Genomic DNA, 24,637 nt, shown 5'->3' with positions numbered 1-24,637 from the left:
AAACTGCAAGGTTAGTTTTGTACTGCAACCTCTACTTCTCAAAGTATCAATTTTGTGCTAGGTACTTAATGGTATCAATTGGAAGAAGCAGAGGGGAGAAAGACCATGAGTCTTCTGTGAAATCACAGACTACGTGAAACCCTACTACAACAGAGCTGTGGAAAAGGCACTCTCATCGAGGTGGTCTGACAGCGATAGTGAAGTATTGATGCTGCAGTACAGGGCTCTTGTAAAACTGTATCAGGAGTACTATTCCATAAATTCATGTTGTACCAAATACAGAGAAGGAATATGGGATATTTGAGGAAATGAGAGTTTAGGTTATTAACAAGAATTACAGATTTTCTTGTCTAGCCTTGACAAAGAAAGACAGGGAAAGGATATAATTATTCTTTACAATATATTAGGAGACTAAACCCCCAAAACGAGGATCTATTTGAGCAAAAAGAACATTGCGTCTGAAAGAACCACAACTCAGAAATAAATTTAGGCTCCAAATTGGAAAGAGTTGTCTGACCAGCAGAGGTCAGAGTTTGGAAAAGGATCCCAAAAGAGTAGAGCTGACAAACTTAAAGTAATTTTAAGACAGAACTTGGAAAGTTTATGAAAATAACTTTATTACATGGAGGGATGGACTCAGACCTGGGCTTACCTGCATAAGCAATGTTACGAAACCACAGGGTGATAAATTCTTTGGTAAGACTATACCATTACCTTTCCACACATATCACCATAAAGATGCTAAATTGAGCCTGAAATGGCTGACAGTGCAGCACCAACAAACAACAGCTAGCCCCGAGTATGTGGGCTAAGTACATGAAATACAAGAAGGGCAACAGCATTTTATTTGGTAGTGTTCCCATTAGGAAGAAAAGCATCAGCCACCACCAAATCTCATTTTTGCTTTTTTGCTCAACTCCAGTATTACTTTTCTGACATCGGTGTGATAGTGTGATCACACTAGTGTGATCTTATCATACTGAATAGTCTTTAGGCTTTTAATGATATCACTAAGGAGCCTTTAAAGAGCCTAAATGCCCTGTATCACTCCAGAGGGAAAACTGTGAGCCAAACATTCACAGCTGTCAAGCAGCTAAGTGGCTTTTGGCAATTTGCCTTTAGGATTTTATTTTTCTGTGATTGTTCTTTCCAATTATGAATCAGACATTGCTTAACCCTACCCCCCTAATCGTCACCTACAGGCTTAGTGCAATTTAAGCAATTGATCATCACAGAGGAATATCTACTAAAAAGAAAATTTGAGACACTCACTCCAGAAAGATCTGCAGCAATTACCTGAGGAACTAGAGCAATTTTTCCAAGTCTTTCAACTTGTATTTGGCTTTTATGTAATAAATAAATAAATAAATACATTAAAAAGTGTGCCAGGTCAAGACTTTCTCCAGCTTATCTCCTAATTTACAATTACTGGCCTGCAAACATAACATTTTCCAGCTGATTGGGCACTTACACTTTAATGTACATTTTTTGCTTCTTTTGGAACTGTTCAGACATGACCATGAGTAATTCAGTAACTGCTACACTATCCTTGATAGCACTTTTAAGCTTAAGTAAAGCCTTTTGATAGCCCTCTGAAATTACATTATCATCTCATCACAGAAAAGAATTCCACCAACTATTTAAGACAAATATGAATTAAGACTCTCTATTGCAACTAAGCTTGCAGCAAGGAATTTGTTTGTACTTTAGGTATCTGTCTCCTCATCGCAAAGCATTTAAAATTCATCATAGGGACTGGTATCAAAATGGATTTATCAGTGCCGGAGTATTCTTTGAGCTACATTCCTGGAACCGCCTCTAAAACCTAGATTATCCTGAGTTTCAAGCTAAAAAATAGGTGCAATTTGTGCTTTATAATGGACTCCATGCTGATTAACAATGGAAGACTCTAAATCTCCAGCAATCCCTGCAGAATACCAGTGGCTCTTCTCTCACACAGAGAGAAGTAAAACTTCATAAAAGTCAATGTTGTGCAGGAGTGGATAAATACAGTTTAGACCAATGTGAAGGGAATATAAACCAGTAATTTTTCTACTGTCGTATTCTAACTGCTGAAATTGAAAAAGGATTTTTTCTATCCCTTATGTCAGCTCCAACACAAGATTAGGAGCCTAAGTGAAGTGGCTTGTAGTTCAACCTAGTTCTTGACAAGAGGTAACATGCGTACATCTGGGCCAACTCCCTAACGGTGCAATTTAAGGTACCATCTAATCTTAGGCAGTGCTGGCCTAAAAGTATATATGAAGCCCACCCGACCCCCTGCTCTTCCCTCTGTAACAGGCTACTGCCACTAGCTGAATTCCCACTCTGCTAATCACCTACTCTTTAGCGGAAGAAAAGAGAAGTTGTATTAATGCAATTACTACAACTTCCATCTAAGCTTTATTGCTGTTTTGGTCAGTGCATTGAGAATAAGATCAGTTTTTTCTTGCAAACTCAGGTGTTAGTGAGGCTTTCTAGATTCAGAACAATTACAGCAGCAGAGCTGTGCATATAAAAGGCAACTGATTTCTTTCCAGTAAGGTGTTCTCATTGAAATGTTATTTCTAAGCAATCCAAGCTGTTACTCTCCTTGCATCCAGCGTTGCTGCCAGCTATAAGCCGCAGAATGCTCACAAAAACAATCCTAAAAGAATGGAAGTAACTGAACCGGATCTGTTCTGCCCGTATGATGTCCCTCAAAATGAAAAGAGGTTATCTCCTATTTCTTCCAGACAGGGGAAGGTTGGCAGGCAAATTTAATTTTCCTTTCCAATGGCAATCACCCGACTTGGCTGAAGCAATTCTAGCTCTTATTTGCCTCTAAGGTGGAATCTGAGTAAAGAACAGAATGGACTAGGCAAGCTGCCCTTTTCCTGGTGAACCAAACTGACTTTTGCTAACATTTAAAAACAAACAGTTCTCAATGAGTCACCAGAGAACTGTGCAAGGGGAAAGAGCCTGAAACTAAAAAAACTAAGGTGTGGCTCCTTCCCCAAGCTGAAATGAGTGCACTGAATGAATAGTTTAGGTCAGAGTTTGTACTAAGTAAACGCAGGGAACACAGACAAACTGCATGCCAGCACACTCCAGCAGCTAATCACATCTAACATTATCTTAGGACGATTTCTCCCAGTTAATGAAGAACAAATAATTTAGGTAAGTAATTCACCTGGTTTCTTCTCTCCTTTCTCCGATGAGCTTATTTTCAGACAAGCTACCCTTGACTTTTGATCTCCAAAATACAAGCACCACCTCTGAGTAATTTAAGAGCATAACTAACTTAAACACTTCATTATGTTATCTAAACAAACAAATGTTATTTAAAAGACTTTGGGCAATATCAAGTATGTAGTATTTCTGTTCAGGAAGTTCTGCAATGCTTGAAAAGGGGTTAACCTAGATGGGAATAGTGTGTTTTGCATTATATTTGACACATGCACTTACTGCAACACTGGCTGCAAAGTCAATTTATACTGGGCTCAATATATTGCCCCTTATTTAAGTTCTGCTAGAATAATACTGAAGTACTGGGACTTTCCTTCTTCCAGGCTAAGTTCAAGTTTTCTGAAATATGGGAACTGCAGTAGCATCATGTGTTAGCTGACTTTCTGGAAAGACAGAAAAAGTCTCCACCTTTAAACTCCTAACAAAAATGGCCATTAACTATAATTAATACCTCAGATGGTCTGCAAGCTGAAAAGCAGTTCCAAGTACTTGTAGGAAAATAAAGTTACTTCTCTATTCATGTTTCATAGTAGATTAGGTATACTAAAACAAAATTTGTAATTGCAAAACAGTATAATAAGATGTATAGCTAAAAATAATTTGTGCACTAATTTTTATCTCAGCGACTTTAGTCACTTTAGGAAAGGAATCACAAGTGGCTTTTATACAAGCTAAACCATCTATATATAGAGCATACAAGTTTGTTTTTGTCTCTTACTATATAAACATTGAGTAATTTTCATGACTTGTGCACTTCTAAAAAAAGTTCACTGGGTTTTCAAGAAGGCATCTCTTCAGTCATCAAGTTTTAAAATTTAATCACAGTGTTGTACATTGGCAGCCTCTGAAATAATCCCAATTTAGTTTGTTGATCAAAAAAAAAATTAGAACATTTAACTGGCAGCATTTGAGTTTAAGCTGGCAAAAGTTCTGAAAAACCAGGCTGCCAATCAAAAAAACCATATTACACAAGGATCTGACATCACACCAATGCCTAATAAAGCTTTGCAGTGACAGTTCCTTTCATTAAAAATAGAGCCTTAGACTCATAAATTATGTAGCATTTAATTTGTTGATACCAGAAAACTCAACACACCCATCTAATGCCCATATAGTGTTATTGCAGTTATGCCAAATGGGATCCATGCCAACCAGATTGCTGGACACTACATTATTCACATTTTCAAAAGACAGAACCCAGTTTAGTCAGGAAGCATGTCATGAATAAAGATGAGACCTATCTGAAAAACAGAAATAACTAATCTCTAAAGAATGTATCGGTAAAGAATAGGAACAACTATCATCCTGTTGTCCAAAATTCAACATAAAGAAGGAAACACTTACTGTAACAACACAGGCTTAAATTCATGTAATGGAAGACGCTCAAAGCAAATCTCTCTTTTCCTGTGCTCTCTCTAGCAATGTGAAACATTTGCCCATGCTGTACTCCCTTGACATTTTCCAGGAAGGCAGTGACATGACCAGCAGTTCAAATGCCACATCTAGCCATTTTTACTGTGGGAAACACAGTCACTGCACACTATCTCATACTTGCCATTTGGGGTCAGCAGCAGCATTTGCTATCTGCTGCAGAATGCAACCAAAATCAAACTTCTAGCGCATGGCTAGTTTGTTACCTGATTATTTTTCTCAGGATAGAATGAAGTGCCTTGATTTCTTCTGAGTGACTAAAACTAGGCAGATGGCCTCCAAGTGCTTCACAGAACCTTTCTGCCTCTTCCCAGGTCCTGGTTCGCAGCACTCTTTCACTGTGGAAGAACTTTACAACAGCCAAACATCAGAGTAGAAAATGACACAAGTGACAGCATTTTTGAAACACTCCTGTACTACTCAAATATGGCCACCCTAGGTAGGAATGAATAACTGGTATTTCCACAGGGAGAGAGCTTGACTTCTTGACAATTATTTAATTTTTTTTCACTTTGTTTGACAACAGCCAGACTCTGAAGTTTAGCTGACAAAATTTATTTCAAATGCAACGTACTCCATATGGCAGACTTTCTCTGTTTTTCTTTACCAGAAAGATTTTAGAAAACAACACCCAACTCATTCCAAAACTGCAAGCCAAATTATATGTTTTAGGGGATGTTGTTCTTTCAAATTTATGGTGAAATGCAAAGCCCAATGTTCACTGAAACCAGGCCCATTTGGGTGCTGCAGGGGAAGAAAGTTCTTTGGCACTCCCTTTGCTACCTGTATGTATCAAGAGTTGCATACTTGGCTCATACACCTCAGCTAAAACGTCCACTTGATCCCCTTGACTTCAGTCCAAGCCAACTCCCATCAGCTGGATCTCTCTGCACAGACATGCTGTCCTTGGTCAACAAGAGTTTTGGAGAAACTGCCAGGGCCAGCTGTCACATCCCATCAGCTATGGGACAGCTGTGCTGCACATCAGCTAGACCCATCCCTTCGGGATCCTTGCCCACAGCCTTGTTATTCAAGCTGGGTTTCCCCACTTTGCTACACGAGCTGTTTACAAGACAGTTCATTGCAGAAGTCTAGAAATAATGAATAAACAATCCAATAAACAGCCTCAGTTTTAACTTGATTTGATTGTTAATAGGAGGAGAAAAACCTGCATTTCTAAGTACAAACTTGTTTAAGCCATTCCAGCTAACACCATGGCTGCTCACTTCCACTATTTACTTCAAAACCAGTAAAACACAATTGAGGCTGCACTTTTTTGATTAAGTTTAATATCCATATTTAAACCAGAGAAAATACCACCTCTCCTATCTACACTCTTAGAATATGGAAAGAAAAAGGACAAAGGGAAGGCAATGCAAAGCACTTTCCTTCCCTATTCAGGTGTCTCTGCACGCCACATGATGGCAGGCAGGCTAGGGTACAGACATAACACTCTCCATCAGCATCAGGCTCCCAGGATGGCAGCACAGGGCAAATGCTATTGCCCCACTCAGCTCTGATGTGCAGAAAAAGCAGGGAGATGCACACTGCATCTTTCAGGAATCGGCAGAGGATGATGCATGAGAACATTTGGAGGCAGTCAGCCTGAATCAACATGAATTCCTCCTCCCAGTGTAAAACATCTTTGAAATACCCTTCAGAGCAGCTCTAAGCCACAAAACAGCTTATCACACACTTGCTGCAAGACAGCAATGAACAACATCTAACAGGAATAATATTTTACCTTGTAGCAGGCAAGGCCGGATCCATTGTGCCACCCAGGCGGACAGGGATCAGTTGGCTTTGGGAGCACTTCTGGCTCCTTGGGCAACCCGATGTATTTTTTGCAGACAGAAAATGCTTTAGTGGTTTTACAGTCCTTAGTTTCCCACTTCCCAAGAGAACTTCCACTGGGCATGACCACACATCCTCCTGAAAACGCTAAGATTTAAGCCACCAAAGACATATTTAAAACTATTGGCTAGTTTTCCAAAAAGTCCATAGAATTCTGAATGACTATTTTATTTCATGCTTGGAGTTCTGTAACATGGTACTCCAATGCTTGCTCAACATAAAATGATAATATTTCTACATACTTTTTTGTTAAATTTACCTGGCTGCAAGGAATTCCAGTTAGTGTATGTCACAGCTTCAGTTTTTTCCCCATCCACTGTACCCCAGGAATATATTCCTGATTGGCTAATATCCTGCAAACCAGTCCAGAAGTATTTTTCTTCAACTTTGGTGTGTTTTCTAATTAGACTGTTTATAAATTCTTGCTCAAATCTGAAAATTAACAGATTAATTTGAGTCAATATTTGAGAGATATCTGAAACTACTGAGACAATTTGAAAACCAGGCATATTATTACATGAATTAGTTCAAGTGGTTGTCCAGGTAGTCCCATATTCAATGTGGGGTCAGCAGGCTGTGAATACACATACTTCCAAGAAGGTTGTACACTGTAGGTTTACCATTGTCACACCATGGAAAACATGGTTTGCTAGTTCTCTGCAAAAGCAATTCTAGCTCTATTTTTTCTTTATAAACCACTAATTAGCATACAGGGGTCTTAATCTCTGACTATATCTCCAGGATCATCCTGTAATACATGCCCATAAATTACAGAGATGTGCTTTACCTGTTCATCACTGTAAGATTGCACTGTGCTCCAAATGAAACTTCTGTTTTATAAATCTTGTAACAGTAGTTTCCATGTCTCTCCCATCCCTGGTTAAAGAACGAAAAACATGTTTATACATAACCACCTATTTAGGCATTATCTACAGGACAAAATAAATCATTGCTAACATTGGTTAGTGCCCACAAGCTGGCACATCATATACAAGAAAGAAATGCAGTGCATCACGTACAAGGTGCAGTATCATCAACTCTCACATTCACAGCTCTAAGAAATAAAGCAAGCACGGGAATAAAATACACCACTGGTTTAGCTCGACTGTGCAGAGTCTTCTGACTGCTATGTGCATTTAAAGAGAGAAACACAAGGGCAACAGCTTAGTCCTATTCAAAACCATAGGAGTTTTCATGCTGTTCCACCAATACCAGGATTCAAACAGAGGAATAATAAGAGGGTATTACTAGTGTTTCCTTACTGAAAAAAAATATTTCATACAGAAAATAGAGAATTTTTTTAAGTTCACACATTATTCAAATCTTTTCCCCTATATTTACACTGAAATTTCAAAGAACGTTCATGTGTTACCTCTCTGCTAGCCTACCAATGCCACTAGTGTCCGAACAGCACAGCAAGCTGTAACTCTACATGCTGCCTGTCTCTGAAGAGACAGAGTAAAAATACCCCCAGGTTGTGCAGAAAGACAGACAGGAGGTAAACACGTTTCCTGTTGCAGGCAGTATGCCACACAAAACTGAACCAAAGGACTCCAAAGTAGGTAGTAATACCATCCCAAGATTGTTCAAAACAGAAAAGACTTCTTTTCAAGCCTTATTTATGCTGTAACATGTTATACTGTAAAAAAAAAAAAATAAACCCACAACACAACAAAAAGCTGAAACAACCAAAAAACCACCGCATCTTTATTCAAGTCAAAGAACAAAAATGAGAGCCAAATGAAGTGTAACAGAAACCTAATTTTGATTATCAATTTCTGCATATCTTTATGTTGCAAAGTGCTTATCCTAAATTTTAAAACATACTTAAAGCAAAAACCACAGAACAAATGGCATTAGCAATTACATATCTAGTAAAATAATTTTTTTTTTTTCCCAAACAAACAAATAAATAAAACACATCATCTCCTGGGTCCAAGCTCATAATACTTTCATCAATAGAGTGCTAGTACATCCAAAGCCTGCTTAGGAGAATCTGAAATTTGGCTCATGCTATATAAATATCCTTTTTCAGCTAAAATGTTCCATAGATTTTATTGTATGGGCAAGAAGGAAATGGGAAGTAGAGGAAGTAAGTGATTTTATGCAGGTTTCTGAACCAAGTGAAAGTATAAGAAATAGACTTCCTATTACCTCTTCCAATGAACAACTTCTATCTGATTTTGTTTCATTCAGAATCTCTCCTTTTTTCTTGCACACATATTTCAATTTTTCTTCACAAGATTTGACTCTCCACTGTCCCAACTGTAAGAAGGAAAGGGGAAAAAAAGTATTTAAAATCTAAAATCTCAATTTTCATAGCGTGGGGGCTGAGTTGTCATAAGGGGAAAAGCCAAAATGCCTCTAGCAAAAATACTGTGGGTGGGATGCCCTAGATTATATGCATAGGTGCACGTTTGGAAGGGAGAGAGAAAGCTGACAAATGCGGAGATGGAAGGATTCTGGATCATATCTGAAAAGGGAAGAAAAGGCCAGGGTGGTGCCAACTCTCTCAGATTAGGGAGGGAATGGGTGCACGGGGTGTGCTCAGCTTACTGCAGAGTTGGGGATGAGACAGCTCAGAGGAGCTGGGCACATGAGCTCCACTGCCAGCCTGACAGCACAGCAAGCAGACGCCTGCCCCAGTTTTCTACTCAGTCTGGGAGATGGGATATAGCCTGCTTTCCTCTCCACTCACCTTTGTGATCTCCTTCCCCCACCCACCCCTTGCTTCTTCTGTACTGTATCCCCCCAGTGTCTACCCTCTCTTCTCTTACTGAGGTATCTCACTACCCATCCTCAGAGAGGGTGGCCCAAACTGGTCCTGGAGATGACTGAACCCAGCTTTTCCTTTCAATAGTTCGGCCCACCTCCTTCCTAGCTCTCTGCCCCAGACACGCAAGAATACGGTAACCCAAAATGCAGAGTGACAAGGACAACTGGCTGGTCAACAGCAGTGGCAGTCTCAGAGCTGTGAGCAATTTCTTCCATTCTTTGCAGTACACAGCTACCAAGTGTTGGCTACATAATTTTAAGAAATTTGCTTGTAGAAAAATGATTAACTGTATTTTAAAGATTATTCCAGAAATAAAATCAGTTATCTGCTTGAACCCCCTCCTTGACTTTCACACACATCAATGTTGCCTGTACTATGATGGAAAAAAAACCCCTAAAACACCCAACACTGTATTCCTACCTCGCCTGAATATGACACACAGTTAGGAGTGCTGTTAAAAGGAACTTTTGGTTCATTCTGATCCCAATATGTAAAAACCACAGCTGAGTGATCTGACCATTTGAACGAGGTTGGTACATCTTCATTCCTGAGACCCATCCACATTTCTTCTTTAGCATCTGTAATTTAAAATTAGGAGAACACTGTAGTTTCAAAATAATATTCAAACTAATTGGAAAGGAATGTGAAATCAGCAAAATTAGGTTTTTGTCGCTATACTGCACAGCATAAATGCCACAATTTCTTTTCCTACAGCGAGAAAGGGGATTTGAGACAAGTGCAATGTATTTTCATTATCTTGTTTCTTAACTTGTGTTCATGAATATGAGTAAGTTTCACAGAGAGGTTAACAAACAGAAAAAAAACCCAACCCAGAAATAATGAACACGCAAGCAAAAAAACTCAACAAAGTTTAATTTTTGGAGTGCAGACAAAAACATAAGACCAAAGAGTACAGATAACATTCATTAGTTCAGTGACCCAGTAGTCAAAATACTCACCCAACTATCTACTACTCTCTTTGAATGAGAAAATTAAACACAAGGTACTAGGCAACTAGAAGTAGGTTAGCCCTTATTATAAATAAATAAATAAGTAAAATAGATCAAACCAAAACAAGAGCTAACACAGTGGGCCTGGACCTGAACAGCAACACTCAGCACCAGCCTGTGTACAAGCTCAGCATTAACACCTTCATTTAAAAGCTAGAAGTTATGACAATCATATGCTAGAACATGGAAAGCGGTTTGTAATTTCTGGTGTGCAGCACTTGGTGCTTGACCTTCACAAGTATCTCAACTCACCATTATGAAGCTTTGTAACAACCAGTTCGACATCTGCTAATGAGTGTATGCTGATGAGGTTACTCCTATTTGCTTTGCACAACTCATCTGCTGTACTCCAAGGTGCCTGGTTGTTTATCAGCATGTAGCAAAAACCATTGTGGGGAACCCAGCCTGAATCACAGCGAGTATCCAAGTGTCTCCAAAACTCTAATAGTGAAGAGAAATGGAATTAGAGGCTTTTGTTTTACACTGGCTAGTGTGATGGGTTGGCATTTTCTTCATGTTTTAATCTGGCAGCACCTTGAAAACCAGCCAGAATGCAGCAATCAGAATGTGTTCACATCTCTTCAGGGTTAATGTTTTAAGAAAGGGTCACAGTTTAGTCAAGCAAATAGACTTGACTGAGCAGCATTATGGGGATTCGTAATATTTTGGGGCCATGAAGTTGGCAGAAGGAGAGAGAAGTTAGCGGGAATGGAAGTAAAAAGCTGGAATGCATTGCATTAAGCTGGTCTTAGTGCAAGTGAAAGGTTCAGAAGTAATTGTAAGCAAGATTTCAAAAGCAATTAAAGGCAAATCAAGTTACTTCATTACAGGACAGCAGCTTCAAAAAAAGTTGCTCGTTGTGTTCTAGCAAGGGTTTGCACTTTTATAAGGCATTATTATCTATATGCAGTATCATACATAAGACCAATTTTGAATAACTCGCAATGAAACAAATGCTTAGTTTTAAATATTTTTTCTTCTGAAAACGAAGATATTCAAGAATTCCAACTGTTCTTAATGCATTCTGAAAAAGGTGTATACTAATAGCCTTTCTGGTTTGAAACACACTATAAAATACTTCAATCACAAGAATTTTGTTTTTTAATTAATAAACACTGTATAAATACTGCTAACAACTCCACATACCCCACTAAGGAGCCAGAGAACAGATAAGGATGGTTAATTGACAACTAGTTTTCAAGGAATCATTGAAAAATTTGAACCAGTTTAGTTAAATTTAAATGGGTTATTACTTTTTTTTTCCCTGAAAGGCACACACCCCTCCTGGGGGAGCTGGAGAGAATGGACCTTAGCCAGAGACACTCCATGACACTTTCCGCCTCCACGACACTGCTTCATCCCTCTTATCCCCTAGTCCCCCCCCGCATCCAAGGACAATCACCTTCCAGTAAAAATTTTCCCATGAGAGCCCCACAAGCATGAGCCCTGGAAAGTGGGTAAGGCCAAAGAAGAAGAACATGGAAGAACAGGCCATGGATATGGGAAGGGTGGGATATCCAGGTGTAGGTAAATGGCCAAAAGCATGGAAGCAGTTGTATGTCACAGCTGGACATTTTAAAAACTGAAGGACTGTGTGTGTGTGTGTGTGTGTGTGTTTAGGGAGGAGATAATAAATATCTCATATGAGCTGTTATGGATCCATAAAGATTACACACTGGGCAAGCTACCAATTCTTGCACCCTGATTTCCAGCGCTGGGCCTGGTTTCAAAGGATAGTAAGGTCATTTAACTACTTCTATTTGAATTCAACAAAGTTTGATCCAAGCCCCAGGTAGGTCCCATTTTATGGCAATATACACCAAGAGTGAGAGAAATGGGCTTAAAACAGAGATGGAAAGGTTCGAGGTGCAACTGCCAGTTCCAGACTTTCAGTAAACATGAAAGAAGACACAAGCCATGGAGGAAAACATGATGAAAAGGGCAGGACTGTGCTGGGAAGTGCTTTACATGTGAGTGAGAAAGCTGCAAAAAATGAAAGCTGTTTGTGATGCATCAGCTTAACACTGAAGATACAGAGTTTGCTTCTGCTCTGCTAAAAAAACCCAAAGCTGTTGCAAAAGTGTTTTGGCAGAGATGCCTAAGATGGCGTGGGGAGGGAAAAAAAGACTCCAAAGTGAACATTACACTCATATTAACATATAAAAAAAAATTGCAAGCTGTCCTACCTGGAAGGCTTGAAACTTCATTGAGTGACTTTTTGCAAATGTATGGAAGTGGAGTCCCACAATGGTAACTCTGCCACTGACCTGAGGCAGCATTCATCACCACACAGCTAGTCCCATCCAGTGGGGACAAACTTTGCATATCTATAGACAGGAACAAATAAAAAACAGAAGAGCACAAGTTATCAAACAGTAAGGTAGTGACTCTTCTTTTTTCTATTGGTTTTCAATACAAGAATAATATACTTTGCATAGTACAGCACTTTGTATTTGAAGAACATAACTTGCTTTGAATGAAGGCACCCGTCCTACCATAGGACCCACAGAAAGTTTTTTGTAAGAGAGAAAGTTTCAGAATCAAGGAATCTGGACTTCTCTTCCAATGTTTAATCATAGAACCAGGAGGAATGTTCTATTTACAATACAACAAACCCTTGGCTGAGCACTTTCCCAGACTAGAAACATCTCAGGGGAGAACCCTTTTTGCAGCCCTCAGTTTCCTTTGGCAGCCCCTTTCCAGCCCCACTCCAAACACAGCTTTGCGTTCCTTCTCTCAATGCTAACCATAACCCTTACCTTAACAGAAACCTGAGACAAAGCCCCAATTAAAAATGTCACAGAGGAGAACTCTTTTTTGCAGTTCCCAGCCTCCCTTGGAGCTCCTTTCCACTAACACTTTCTGGCTTTCTCTTTCTTTGAGCCCCAATGCAAACCCAAGCTGTGTCCTACACAGAGCACCCCAGCCCCCCCTGCACTGGGTTTGTTCAGTCTCACATAGAAAAGGCTCAGGGTGGATCTTAGCTCTTCATGGGAGAGTACAACAGAGACAGCGCCAGGCTCTTTTCAGAGGTGTACAGTGAAAGGACAAGAAGTAATGGGTATCAAGTTTTCTGGTATCAACTTGCAGCTAGCAAAATTCCTGTTAGATACCAGTAAGTAAGAGGGGTAGAAATTAGTATGTCTTCCATGACTGCAGACTAAATTATGCCACTGTAACTCAGGATAGTCTAGTCTCCAGCTCTGCATTACAGTGCCACAGTGTCATCACAGTTCCAGAAGAAGGTGCAGCCAGTAGTACAAGCAGCAGAAAGGCCCTTAACCTTTCCAAACGACAGACTACATTTGGAAAATCTCACAGAAATTTCTTAGTAAAGCTTTCAAAGAACTAACAGAAACCACTTATCTTTTCACAGAATTCATGTTGCAGCACTATTCTACAAACGGAAGGAAAAAGAGAATTCCACTTTAAAAAGGTGAAATTCAGCTTGAATGACAGAACATTATTAGCTTCAGTATTGCTGATTATTATTCCTCCAAGATTCTCATATATACACATCCGTGGCATATTTGTGAGAATATTACAAATACATGCTGAAAATTCTAAACAAACAAGACTCTCACCAATTCTACTAGGAACTTGAGAGTAATTAAAAAAGGTTTTTCAAAGGTTTTATACTTCTTTCGTCTTCACCTCAAAACAAGTTTAAGCAACCTTGAAGTTTAAAAACACGAGTTAGGCTTCTAAGTAATGTCAGTCCTTGCACATACATCAATAATCGTAATATTTGAGGGAAGTCAATGTCATTTTGTCAGTGGGAGGAAAAATTTAGCAGCTAGAGAAGCTGTAGATTCTTTACTAAAATGGACCTCAAAGATACTATTTAAGTTTTATCTTTTTAGAGATTTATTAACCTAATCATCCATAAATATAGAACAAGTGCAGAAAGATTCACTGGCTAGGAGGAAAAGATGCTTTCAAACTTTTAACAGAAATGGAACAACAATGATTGTTTTGATGAAGTCTGACAGAGAAGGGTGGTAAAAAAAAAAAGTAAAATACTAGTTAGTGTTGTGAATATCATTAATACCACCAGAAACATCATTACCTGGATGCCAGTTGAGAAAATTCAAAGGTTTGTGATCTGACCACTGCCAACCTCCAGAAACGTCCAGTTGATTTAAGCCAATCCAAAAGATCTCAGCAACGCCATCCTTAGCTTTATTTTTTTTTTTTTAAGAAAACAATTAGTACAAAATGCTCATCTTTTATTGGTCTCCTTTAAGTTAAAAATGTGATCTGAAAGGGCATGCATTTGAGGAGAGAAAGATTGCTACTATCATCAGACATGCAAACTTTCTTGAACTGAGGAGGAATTCACTCACACACGTCTTCCCTCCCAATACCTTCAGATGTTTGTCCTTTGGTTTTATATTCCCAAAGGCACACTGGTAATTCCCCCAGGCCAAGCCTGAACATCAGTGAGGACAATTTCATAACAAGTGGGTAACAGGCTGTTGAAACAACAACATCCACTCTGCCCTGTATTTGAGATTTTGGGGACATTTCTCATTATAAATATGAGCAACAGCTAACCACTACAATGAAATCACACAGATAAACTTAAAAAAAAAATCTCTGAAGTGAGATTAGCATTTTTGCTACACAAATGAAAGCACCAATGTATTTTAAATACAAGCAAGTTTTAACCCACAATTTTAAGACAAACTAAAATGGTGTCTTCACTTTATGTTAATTTGTCAAGATATCCTGATATTCTTATGTGAATAATTACACCTACCTTGTATGTAACTTAATTCAGATGCATCTTGGATGCTAAGTAAATCTCCCCCTTGCCTTTGACATGAAATATAAGCTTCCTTCCAAGAAAGAGCAGACTGTGTACTAAACTGGTAGCAGCTTTCAGACCCCGGATCACGTTCCCAGATATCATGACAACCATCCTCTGTTTAAAGGAAGCAGAACATACTTGTAACTACAACTATACTGCAACATCATGAAAGTTTCAAAAGAAAAGTTGTAATACTGAAGGTCTAGCGATTTTTATATTGGTAATCACATATACTGCAGAATGTGTACTGATTGTCCTGTCAATGCTGCAACAGAAAAGGGACCTGCTTTCACCCAGCTTAACAGCAATGTGCTACACCAAGGTGGAGCTGTACATACATAAAGTGACAGAACACTTTTAGAACAGCTATTTAGAAACCCAACGTGCCTGGTTGTAAGCAGATTCCCCATTTTCCATCGTGAGTATAATCTTCAGATGTGGCACACCATTTCCCACCCGTATGTTTTTCATCCTGAATGCAGTCATGATGCCACGTCTTATTATACAGAAAGGGGAACTCACAGGGTTTTCCATATGAGTTCCCATCTTTGGTATAAACCTCTGCAGAGGGAAAAAAAAAAAATAAAAAAAATAATCAAAGAAGTATATACAAGGTGTCTAGGGGAGGAAAGAACAACAAATCAATGTTACTGCTTGTACAGACATAGTTAACTTAAAAGCATGCAAATCACACTTGTCTTAAAACACGGTTTCTTGTTGATACAGAAAATATACAGCACAGCCAGAACTGAAAAAAAATGAGAGGAAAATATTTTTCTGTACTTTTTCTTCTGAGTGGGGCATAACACAGCATAAACTTGTTTCCCCCCTTCCTGGTAAGTTAGGGATAAATACATTGTCCCGTTGAAATCCAGGTGGTTTGCACAGAGTACTACATAACAAGGCTCTAGGAATCAACACATACAGGAGAGGTAAAACATTTCAAACTCGAGCCTGCTGGGGTCTTCATACTGGCCACTCTGAACAATTCAAATACAAAGAAAATTCTGCTCTTAGATATGGTAAAGCAAGTTTTCACCACTTCTTCCAGCAAGCATGAGACTTCAGATGAGACTGGCTTCCATGACAAGTGGACAGACTACCAGACCAAAGCAAACGGATGGTTCCTGACAGTCCAACAGGCAGCAAGCTAGCAGCATGCACTGAATTTGATTTTACAGCCTACAAGCAAAGAAAATATCCTCAAACCCCTCAAACAGCAAAATTCCCATCACTGTGAAGAGGACAGTGTCAGTTCTGACAAGGTGGTTGATATTTCATAATTAAATAAGCTCTTACTAAAAGATGGGGGGAGGGATTTAAACATGATAAGCAAGCCACTGGATAACACAACTTCTGCAGTTGTGCATATTTATTTTTTTATTAAAAACAGTTAAAGTTTCGTAATTGAATATCAATATCTCTCTACAGCAAAACATTCTATTGCTTTACTGATCAGTCTTTTCATATGATTAATTTTAAGAATTTACTGGCACAGATACACAGCAAAAAGCTCTTAACACAACAACAACAACAACAAAAAAAATCCTCCAGTCCCCTGTGCAAACTTACCATGGTAAGGATACTGACATATATCATTGGAGGAACTGTTGCTTCTCCACTGGTCTGTTGCATTTATGCTTGCAGTTACATAGGTACTCTTGGTAGTCACTTTGTACTGAGATGCACCAAGGATAGAAGCATCAGCACATCGCCACCACAGCATTAGTTCTGAGTTACAATCAACCATTTTCAGGCGAGACAGTGATTTGGTGAATATATCAAGTCCCAGGCACTGCTTGGACCCCAAATGAAAGAGGCGATTCTGGGATACCCATTTCCATAAAGCTTCACTTGTGTCCTTGCAGTCATCTATCACTATCCGTGAGTTTTTAACTTGTATACACTTGCTCAGTGTGTCATGGCGAATGGTAAAAGCATCATTGCCTGTATAAGAACAAACAAATATTCACATACGGATATGATTCGGTATCACTTTCACAGGAAGTTCATTTTTAAAAGTGTAATCACATTCTGAGACATGCTACCAGAAAAGTACAGCAACTGCTGTTTGTACATTATACTATCTCTTTCATATAAGCCATGTTAAGTACATTTTCCTGCTCTTTAGTGAGTATTCTTTACTTTGGGGGGGGGGGGGGGGGGGAAGGGGAGGGAACGAACCTCTCTCAAAGTTATTATAAAATCAGGGGAGATAAAACGAGGCTGTTTTCTAAGTCCAATCCTATGAATAAAAATTCTTCCTTTCATTTTAACACATACTGATTGGATCAACCCCTGATTAATTTGCAAGCTTACTGGGTAGAGAATCTTGTCTTCATGCCTATCTGCGAATGCAGTAACACACAGCAGGTACCATAAAATGTAATTAATAATCATCACTTAGTAACACACAGCATGATAGGCTCATACGTGAACCAGTTTGTGGGTGCAACTGTGGTATTACTGAAATAACTGGCACTGCTTTCGGGAGAGAGTTTTAGAATGAATATCCCACCAAAGATGCCACACAAAGATTAGGAGTATCATTTTCAAAATTATACAGGAACCCTAGTTTCATTTTCAGCTGTGACATAGCTTGTTATTAAAAAGAAAACAAAAGTTGACAAAGCATAGTATGACAAAGCATAGTATACAATTTTAAAAAGATACGGATCACCCTACTGATACAAGCTGACACCTCTGCCAGTACAAGAACATCTCTATGACAAGTGGCAGTAGGTTTAAGCTAAGAAAAAAAATGCCCTAAACCTATTTCTATGCCACAATAATGATGGCCCCACAGTAAAAAACTTTCACTAACCAGGCTGAAATGGACCTTGGCCGTCCCAAACCCACAAGGCTACTACTCTGGTGTTTAAATAAGGAATCTGCTGAGTAGTGTTTTGTATTTAGTAGTAATGCACTGTCAATCACATTCCTACTGCGTTTTTTTAATATGACTTAATAATAGGTTTGGCTGAACAGCAAGGAAAATATTCAGTGATGTTATGCAGTGATTTTTACCACTACTTCCCAGTATACTCATGAATTTTCCACTGTGTAAGTGCCAAATAGTATCTAAATAGTACTGAGCTGGTCAAACTGTGAAGAAAAATCTTTAAGTCAGCCACCTACTGGAGTGACTTTTTCTAAATAGCACATTTCAACCAACTGCCTCTTTCATCCTCTCTATTAACTAAACAAGAGATTTTAACAACCAGTCCTGCTTTTCTGGCATCTTTTTACCCTGTGCTTTTTCAGCACTATATCTGCTTTTTGCATTTTATTCTCCCCTCCAGACTTTCTTCTCCTTTTCAATTCCTTTTCATGTGTTCTCTGACTTTTCTCAGATCTTCCCTCTCCTCATCTTCTTTCACTTCTTCCCCCACAAACCTTGTTCTGACATCAAGAAGAAAACCACTTTTTAAAATTCCCTGAGAAAAATTGCTGATACCGTCTCACCAAATCCCCCCGTAGAGCAATTTATTAATACCGGTGCTCAATTACTCAAGTTCAACACTCTTGCCACGGAGTGTTACCTGACATCTTTAGCTACAAACCCGAGCCGAACTCGTTCCCCAGCAGCTCTCCCCAAGCTAGCGGCTTTGGCTTACAAGAATTTCCTCAACGTCAAACTTTTCCACCTGCTTTCTGAAAGGCTGGGTAAGCCTCCTGCCTCTCCCTCTCTGCGCATAAAGCAGCGAATAAAAACGACGGCTTGACGCCCGGCGGGGGACCTGCCTGAGTTCGGGTTATTTCTCCTCTCCAGGTAAGAGGCCAAAGGCCCGCCTCCCTCCCACCGCTCCGCGCCGCCGGCCCGGCGCTGCCCCGGCTCGGCCCCCGGCACCCCGGGCACCGGGAACCTGGCACCCGGGGGCGGCGGGGCAGCGGCCGACTTTCGCGACGCCCCAGGCGAAGCGCGCGGTCCAGGAGGAAGGTTTGGGGGGGGGGGTTTCCTCCCCTTTTCGCTCCTCCTTCTAAGTTTCCCACGTTGCTTCCACGCAGTTGGACTTTGCCACCCAGCGCAACGCCCGGAGGCGCCGGGAAGCGTCGGGGCGGAAGGCCTGTCACCGCGCCGCCTTCCCCCCCCAGGCGCCCGCCGGGGCAGAAAAGGGCTTTCCGCGCCCCTTGCTCCGCCGCGCACCCGCGCAGCGTTTCCCCCCCCGCCCCGCCGCCCTTCCTCCCTCCCTCCCTGCAAGGTGGGCGCCCGGCTTACCTGAGGGTTGTCGGCGGGCCGCGCAGCAGACGAGGAGCCAGGCGAGGCCGCAGGCGGCCAGGCAGAGCCCCGCCGCCCGCGCCATCCTCCCGCGGCGCGCAGGCTGCGCGGAGCGGGCGCGCTGCCGGGCTCGCTCTGCTGGAGCGTCGCGCCCGCCGCCGGCTGGCCGGGACGGCGAGCAGCCGGCCGGATTGGCCCGCCCCGGGGGAGCGTCACTTGTTGCCAGGAGAAGAGCGGCCCCGGGTTCGCGGCGAGGTGTGGGGCGGGGCCGGGCCTGGGCGGTGGCCGGGTGTGAGGGGTCGAGGCGGCGGGGAAGGGCCGGCCCCGGCGGGAGCGAGGTTACAGCTGAGGGGAGGGCAACACGGGAAAGGGAAGGGGAGTCGCGGGCGAAAAAATGAGAGTAAAGACGAGGAGAACATGGGAAAATTAAGGGAAAATGAGGAGGGAAAGGAAAAAAAAAAACGAGGAAAAGTGAAAGAAAAAAAGGAAGGAGGAAAAAAGGAGGAAAACCCGAGGAAAAATGAAGAAAACCCAGAAAAGCAGACCTAAAAGAAGCGTTTTTAGGAGTTCACTTGGGAAAGAAAGGGAAAGCATAAGTGGTAAAAGCGAAGAAGTGAAGAGACTATAAACCAAAATTAATAAGTAATGGCAGGCGCTTAAGTAAAATACCTAAAAATGGAGCAAATAATACATTTCTAAACGTTTCCCTGCGATCCTCACCCCCCTCTGGCCGCCGGGCCACATGCCGGCCAGGCCCGGCGTGAGGGCCACGACGCCATCACCGAGGCAGGGAGCCCCCGGCCAGGGGCTGTGGGGCGGGTGGCAGTCCCCACAGGGCAGGGGCTGGGGGTCGCCGCCCTGTCGGGAGGCGGCCGAGGCGGCCTGGTGTCACCGTAGGGTCCCTCCGTGCCACAGCAGCGCTTGTGTCGGGGAGCGGCTGGCAGCAGGCGCCCGGTGCGGGGCCACGGCCCTCACCGCCACGGGGAGCGTCGGGGACCCCCGTGGCCAGGCCTCAAAGCCCTCCCCTCCCTCCCCGTTACAGACTTGCCTCTGCATATTTGCCCGTAGGAGCTAACTGGACCTTTGCAAAGCTGAAGAGGGAACAGAAGCGGACCGGGCAGCCTTGCCATACTTTCTAAGAGTTTTCTGGTAGCTAGCAGCTAAAATTGCAATTGTCTGAGCCATTGCTGCCAGGGGAGGGGGGGGGAGGGGATGAGATTGGGAGCTGTTGAAATAACTGTTGCTGAGAAAATTACCATGCTGGCTACAGGAAGTTACATAAACCAAAAATAAAAACATAAAGACACAGAGAAAGGGTTGGCCTGAAGGAGGAAAAGAGAAAGAAGGGGAACTGAATGTAAAATAAAGTCGTGTCTGTTTATAGCTGCGCATTGGGTGATTCGGCACTGACCTGGAAAAGCTGTATAGCTCGAACCCCAGCTGTGCAAGAAAGCGCTTAAAAAGTCACAAGAAAAAAATTTTTGGCTAGGAAAATCTATTTTGATTAGACTTGGAGGAGCAGTCGTTCAGGGAAAGAAATACTAGATTTTCATGAGAAGTGCAATGTGCAGTCTGTTTTACACGTTTCAAGTGTGCCCATCATGTAGGAATCTGGACACCTGGGGAATGCAGGAGTTGAGGGTGTGCTGGGCTGGAAACTGGGTGGAAAGACAGTGAACAAAACCAGGCATCTGTAAGTGAGCAAATGTTCTCTCCTGCTGGAAACAGCAGAGGAACACCTGGCAGCTCCTGCCTTGGCAATTTGAAAAATCAGAAATCAGGTTCAGGCAGAGAGAGGTCCGTAGCTGCAGCAAAATCGAAGCTGTGCTACCAGAAACAGTTCGTTTTCTGGAAGAGCAAAGCTTTAAAGTTTCCATGCAGAGAGCGGGAGGCAGAAATTCCCCACTGGTGAGCCTGATAAAAAAGCAAGCTATTGAAACTAAAATTAAATATGTGGTGGGATGGTGTGTCTCTTTTTAAATAAAACGTCATAACAAGAAGCAGTAGATGTGAACCCTGCATCCCCATGAACCTTTCCGAATGCATGCTATTTTCAGTGTAATAACTGACTCTCCCAGTTTTGGTATGGAGAGTCATAAAGAGCTTAACTTTGAAACTAATAGTGTGCAGTGTGTATTTATTGAACATAGACCAGCAACTCTGAAATTAACAGCATCGTATCTACCAAACATGTATCAGCAAATACGTACATTAATAAGAGGGGAGGTTCTCTTAAGGTATCTTAACATATATAACATATGCTCTCCGACATGCACTTCCAATTTGAGGTCCTTTTTCATACCGTGCTGGATAGCATAGGATCAGACCCTGATCCTGACTCAAAAATTAAAGAATGCCCAAGCGTAGGAAAGATCTCTGTTTGCACTGGTGCCTCTTAGTTTCAGTTTTGCATGCATGTGTGTGCGCTACACTTAAACTCTGTCATACATTAATGTAAAAGGAGATACACAACGTACAGCCCTGGTGAGCCCACCAAAATACATCCCTTCCCTCTGCCCCCAGCCAAGCAGCAGACAGGTTATAGAGTACATAGACTCACACCTGTACAGCTGTTTGGCTAAGGTGCTTTACGCACAAAACAAGAAGTCAGTGTTTTGATGACAGAAGTTTAAAAAACAGGAAGTTACTGAAAATCACATGTAAACAGTAGTTTTACTGTTTTTTTATATCAAGAGCATTTAAAAAAAAAATCCTGAACACAAATACTTATTTTTTGGTTTGTTGTTTCTTTCTTTTTTTTTTTTTGTCTTCTACTAAGATAAAATAAGTTGCGGTACAATGCTTTGTGGTCTGTGGAAATGATCAATTAAAAGCTAATATGCAAATTGTGGTTGTCAGCCCTTCAGTGAGCTTGCACGGTATCTGTGTGGCTAACCAAATTATGTGCACTCTGGTGCCATGCAGTCCCCCGCTAAGGGAAAGGACTGTCAGTCTACCTGGCAGCTTGTGCAGGGCAAAACCCACCGTGGCAACACTGATCTCTGTAGGACACACTGACGCACAGACCAGTGCTACAGGAATTAGAAGGATCTGGGCACTGGAAAATATCCTTTGATAATCTCATATCCCAAGACCTCAACCAGAAATCCACACAACCTACCCAGAAGAGCCAGCCCCCGTGTCCATTACAAGAATACCAGTTGCCACCAGTAACTTCCAGGCTGCCAGCTCCTCACCTGAGTAGAGTCAACGTGCTTCTATTTCCCTAAAGAGCTGGTGCACATCAACATTTATACAACGGGTATCTGTTTCTGGTATTAGTTCTGCATAACACTGCTACACGCAGTTGGAGAGTAGAACTTGGAAAGTCATCTTGTTCCTCTAACCGCCCCCCCACCATGGTACACCATCTTTCTTGTCCCCCAAAAGGTGAAAAGTTCCCATACAGCTCTTCGTAATGGAGCTAGCTTTCAAAGGCAATATCTCAAGCAACCTTTTCTCTGATGAATTTGCTGATCCTCTGACCTAAGCAATCACTCCTGTGGAAGACTCTTGGCCTCCTCTTGTCATTCATGTTTTAATCATGCCAGATTCAAAAAAGGAGGATTCAAATATTTCCTTGAGGTAGATGGCTGTAAAGGGAACAATCACTCTGCAAACAAAAACAAACCAACCAACCAGTATTTCGGAAAGAACAGTGCAGGAAAAAATCAAAATCGGTGTATGTCGTATGATAACCTATGGAACCCTAATACAGTTTTCTGTTAATTGAAAAAGTGGGTTTGTACCAAAGCTTATCAAAATTATAACAATGCCAAAGCCAGCTTCTTGAAGGATTTATCTTAGCTTTATCAATGAGGCCTCTGCTTTTAATGTGAGCTGCTCAGCAGCATTACTCACAGCATAATCAGTGAACAATTTCTGTACTGCAAATCACAAACATTATCACGTCCCCATGAATACCTACAGTTCATTGCAAAGCAGCACTAATAGCAGAGAAAACTCAACCATGCCTACAGAGATAACCAAATGCAGAATTCAGATACAGGAGGGACCCTACCACTGAGCTGACGGTAATGCACAGCAGCCTTCTGGCTTGCTTCCAAGCAGATTACTTTGCCTTTCCAGTCAAAAAAGCCTTTAGAGGTGCCAACATCATGACTAAGAGCCTTGTATTTCTAGCAGGAGTCTTTCTTGCTCATCAACAGATAATTTCTTTGCTTTTATGCCCATATGTTTATAACAATAGCATTACCTGCAGAAAGTGTCAACACCTGTCTATCCATAAATCTCCACCCCATCTCTCTTCTGCTCACCACATGAAATAGACACTTTGCATGAGCAACCTTCCTCCCTCTTTTACAATCAACACATTGTAATCCAGTTTTTCTGGCTAGGTTGAGCGCATCCACATGCCATTGAGCACAAAGGGAATGCTGGAAAAGGATTTGCTACCTCCAGCATCTTCCAAGAGTGGGAAGAGGCTCTGGAGATGGTAATTTCTGCTCATCTCTGCTCCCCCAAGCAGTGACTTTGAAACTGTGACATCTGAACAGGGAACACGAGTTGTTTATTACTTCCTCCACCTTGCAACATTGGTGCTTGCATTACCCAGGCCCTTACAGAAGAAAAACAAACCACACCAAAACCAACCAAACAAACAAATGAAAAAAACAACAACCAAACAAATGAGAGCTTGCAATAGTTGCAGGAGCAGAGTTATTTCCTGAGGCAGAGGACTTTGAGAAAGTCATGGTGCCCACAAAGCAGCCAGCAGACAAAGATTTCAGTCCTACCTAGACTCTGCTGCTAAGTTTAATATTAGAACATGGCTCTGATTTGAGTAAAGAGCCTGCTAACCATTTAAAATATCAGCCCTGGACATATTTAAAGATAGTTTAATGGAAAAGAAAACTGGACCATCACAACTTATGGTAAAAGCAAGGCTAAAAGCCAAATGATTCTTTTTTGACATATAGACAAGTTTGGTTTGATTGAGTTAATCCCACACATGGCCATGAAAAACAATCACTAAAATTCAAAGAGGAGGTGACAAGCATCCAGCAACTGATTTGGATACAGAGAGAGCATATCCAGAAAGGTCTTTAAGCAATAACTTTGGCTTGGTTTTGCATTAACTCCACCTGGATGGTCTTTTCTTCATGGACACTTACTTTATTTGCTGGCATGCTTTTTTAACTGGATGTTGAGGACTTAGTTACTTTTAAACATTAAAGAATATTTCACTTTTAGCAAAAAGGGTACACAAAGGAAAAAGGCTTTTCTCTGTTGTTGCTTTAGATTTCCTGTTTCAGTGGCAGCAGCCTAACCTTTTAGCACATAAT

General features: G+C 41.4%; 1 protein-coding gene across 1 annotated transcript in view; it reads right to left on the bottom strand.

Moving 5' to 3' along the window:
• Positions 1-19,495, bottom strand: part of LY75 (lymphocyte antigen 75) — a 47,502-nt gene extending 28,007 nt beyond the window's left edge. Inside the window, exons 1-13 of the mRNA XM_052792082.1 lie at positions 19,332-19,495; positions 16,685-17,059; positions 15,500-15,673; positions 15,062-15,226; positions 14,369-14,479; positions 12,486-12,626; positions 10,552-10,740; positions 9,710-9,867; positions 8,668-8,778; positions 7,301-7,389; positions 6,773-6,945; positions 6,404-6,600; positions 4,866-5,008 (exon numbers count right to left, since the gene is read on the bottom strand). Coding sequence (XP_052648042.1) covers positions 4,866-5,008; positions 6,404-6,600; positions 6,773-6,945; positions 7,301-7,389; positions 8,668-8,778; positions 9,710-9,867; positions 10,552-10,740; positions 12,486-12,626; positions 14,369-14,479; positions 15,062-15,226; positions 15,500-15,673; positions 16,685-17,059; positions 19,332-19,416 — 2,111 coding nt within the window. The 5' untranslated portion in view covers positions 19,417-19,495. The remainder of the gene's footprint in view (positions 1-4,865; positions 5,009-6,403; positions 6,601-6,772; positions 6,946-7,300; positions 7,390-8,667; positions 8,779-9,709; positions 9,868-10,551; positions 10,741-12,485; positions 12,627-14,368; positions 14,480-15,061; positions 15,227-15,499; positions 15,674-16,684; positions 17,060-19,331) is intronic.
• Between the last annotated feature and the right edge of the window lie 5,142 nt (positions 19,496-24,637).

This window comes from Harpia harpyja, chromosome 7 (assembly GCF_026419915.1).
Source record: "Harpia harpyja isolate bHarHar1 chromosome 7, bHarHar1 primary haplotype, whole genome shotgun sequence".
In the NCBI taxonomy this organism is placed as follows: Eukaryota; Metazoa; Chordata; class Aves; order Accipitriformes; family Accipitridae; genus Harpia; species Harpia harpyja.
This window is presented reverse-complemented; position numbering and strand designations above follow the sequence as displayed.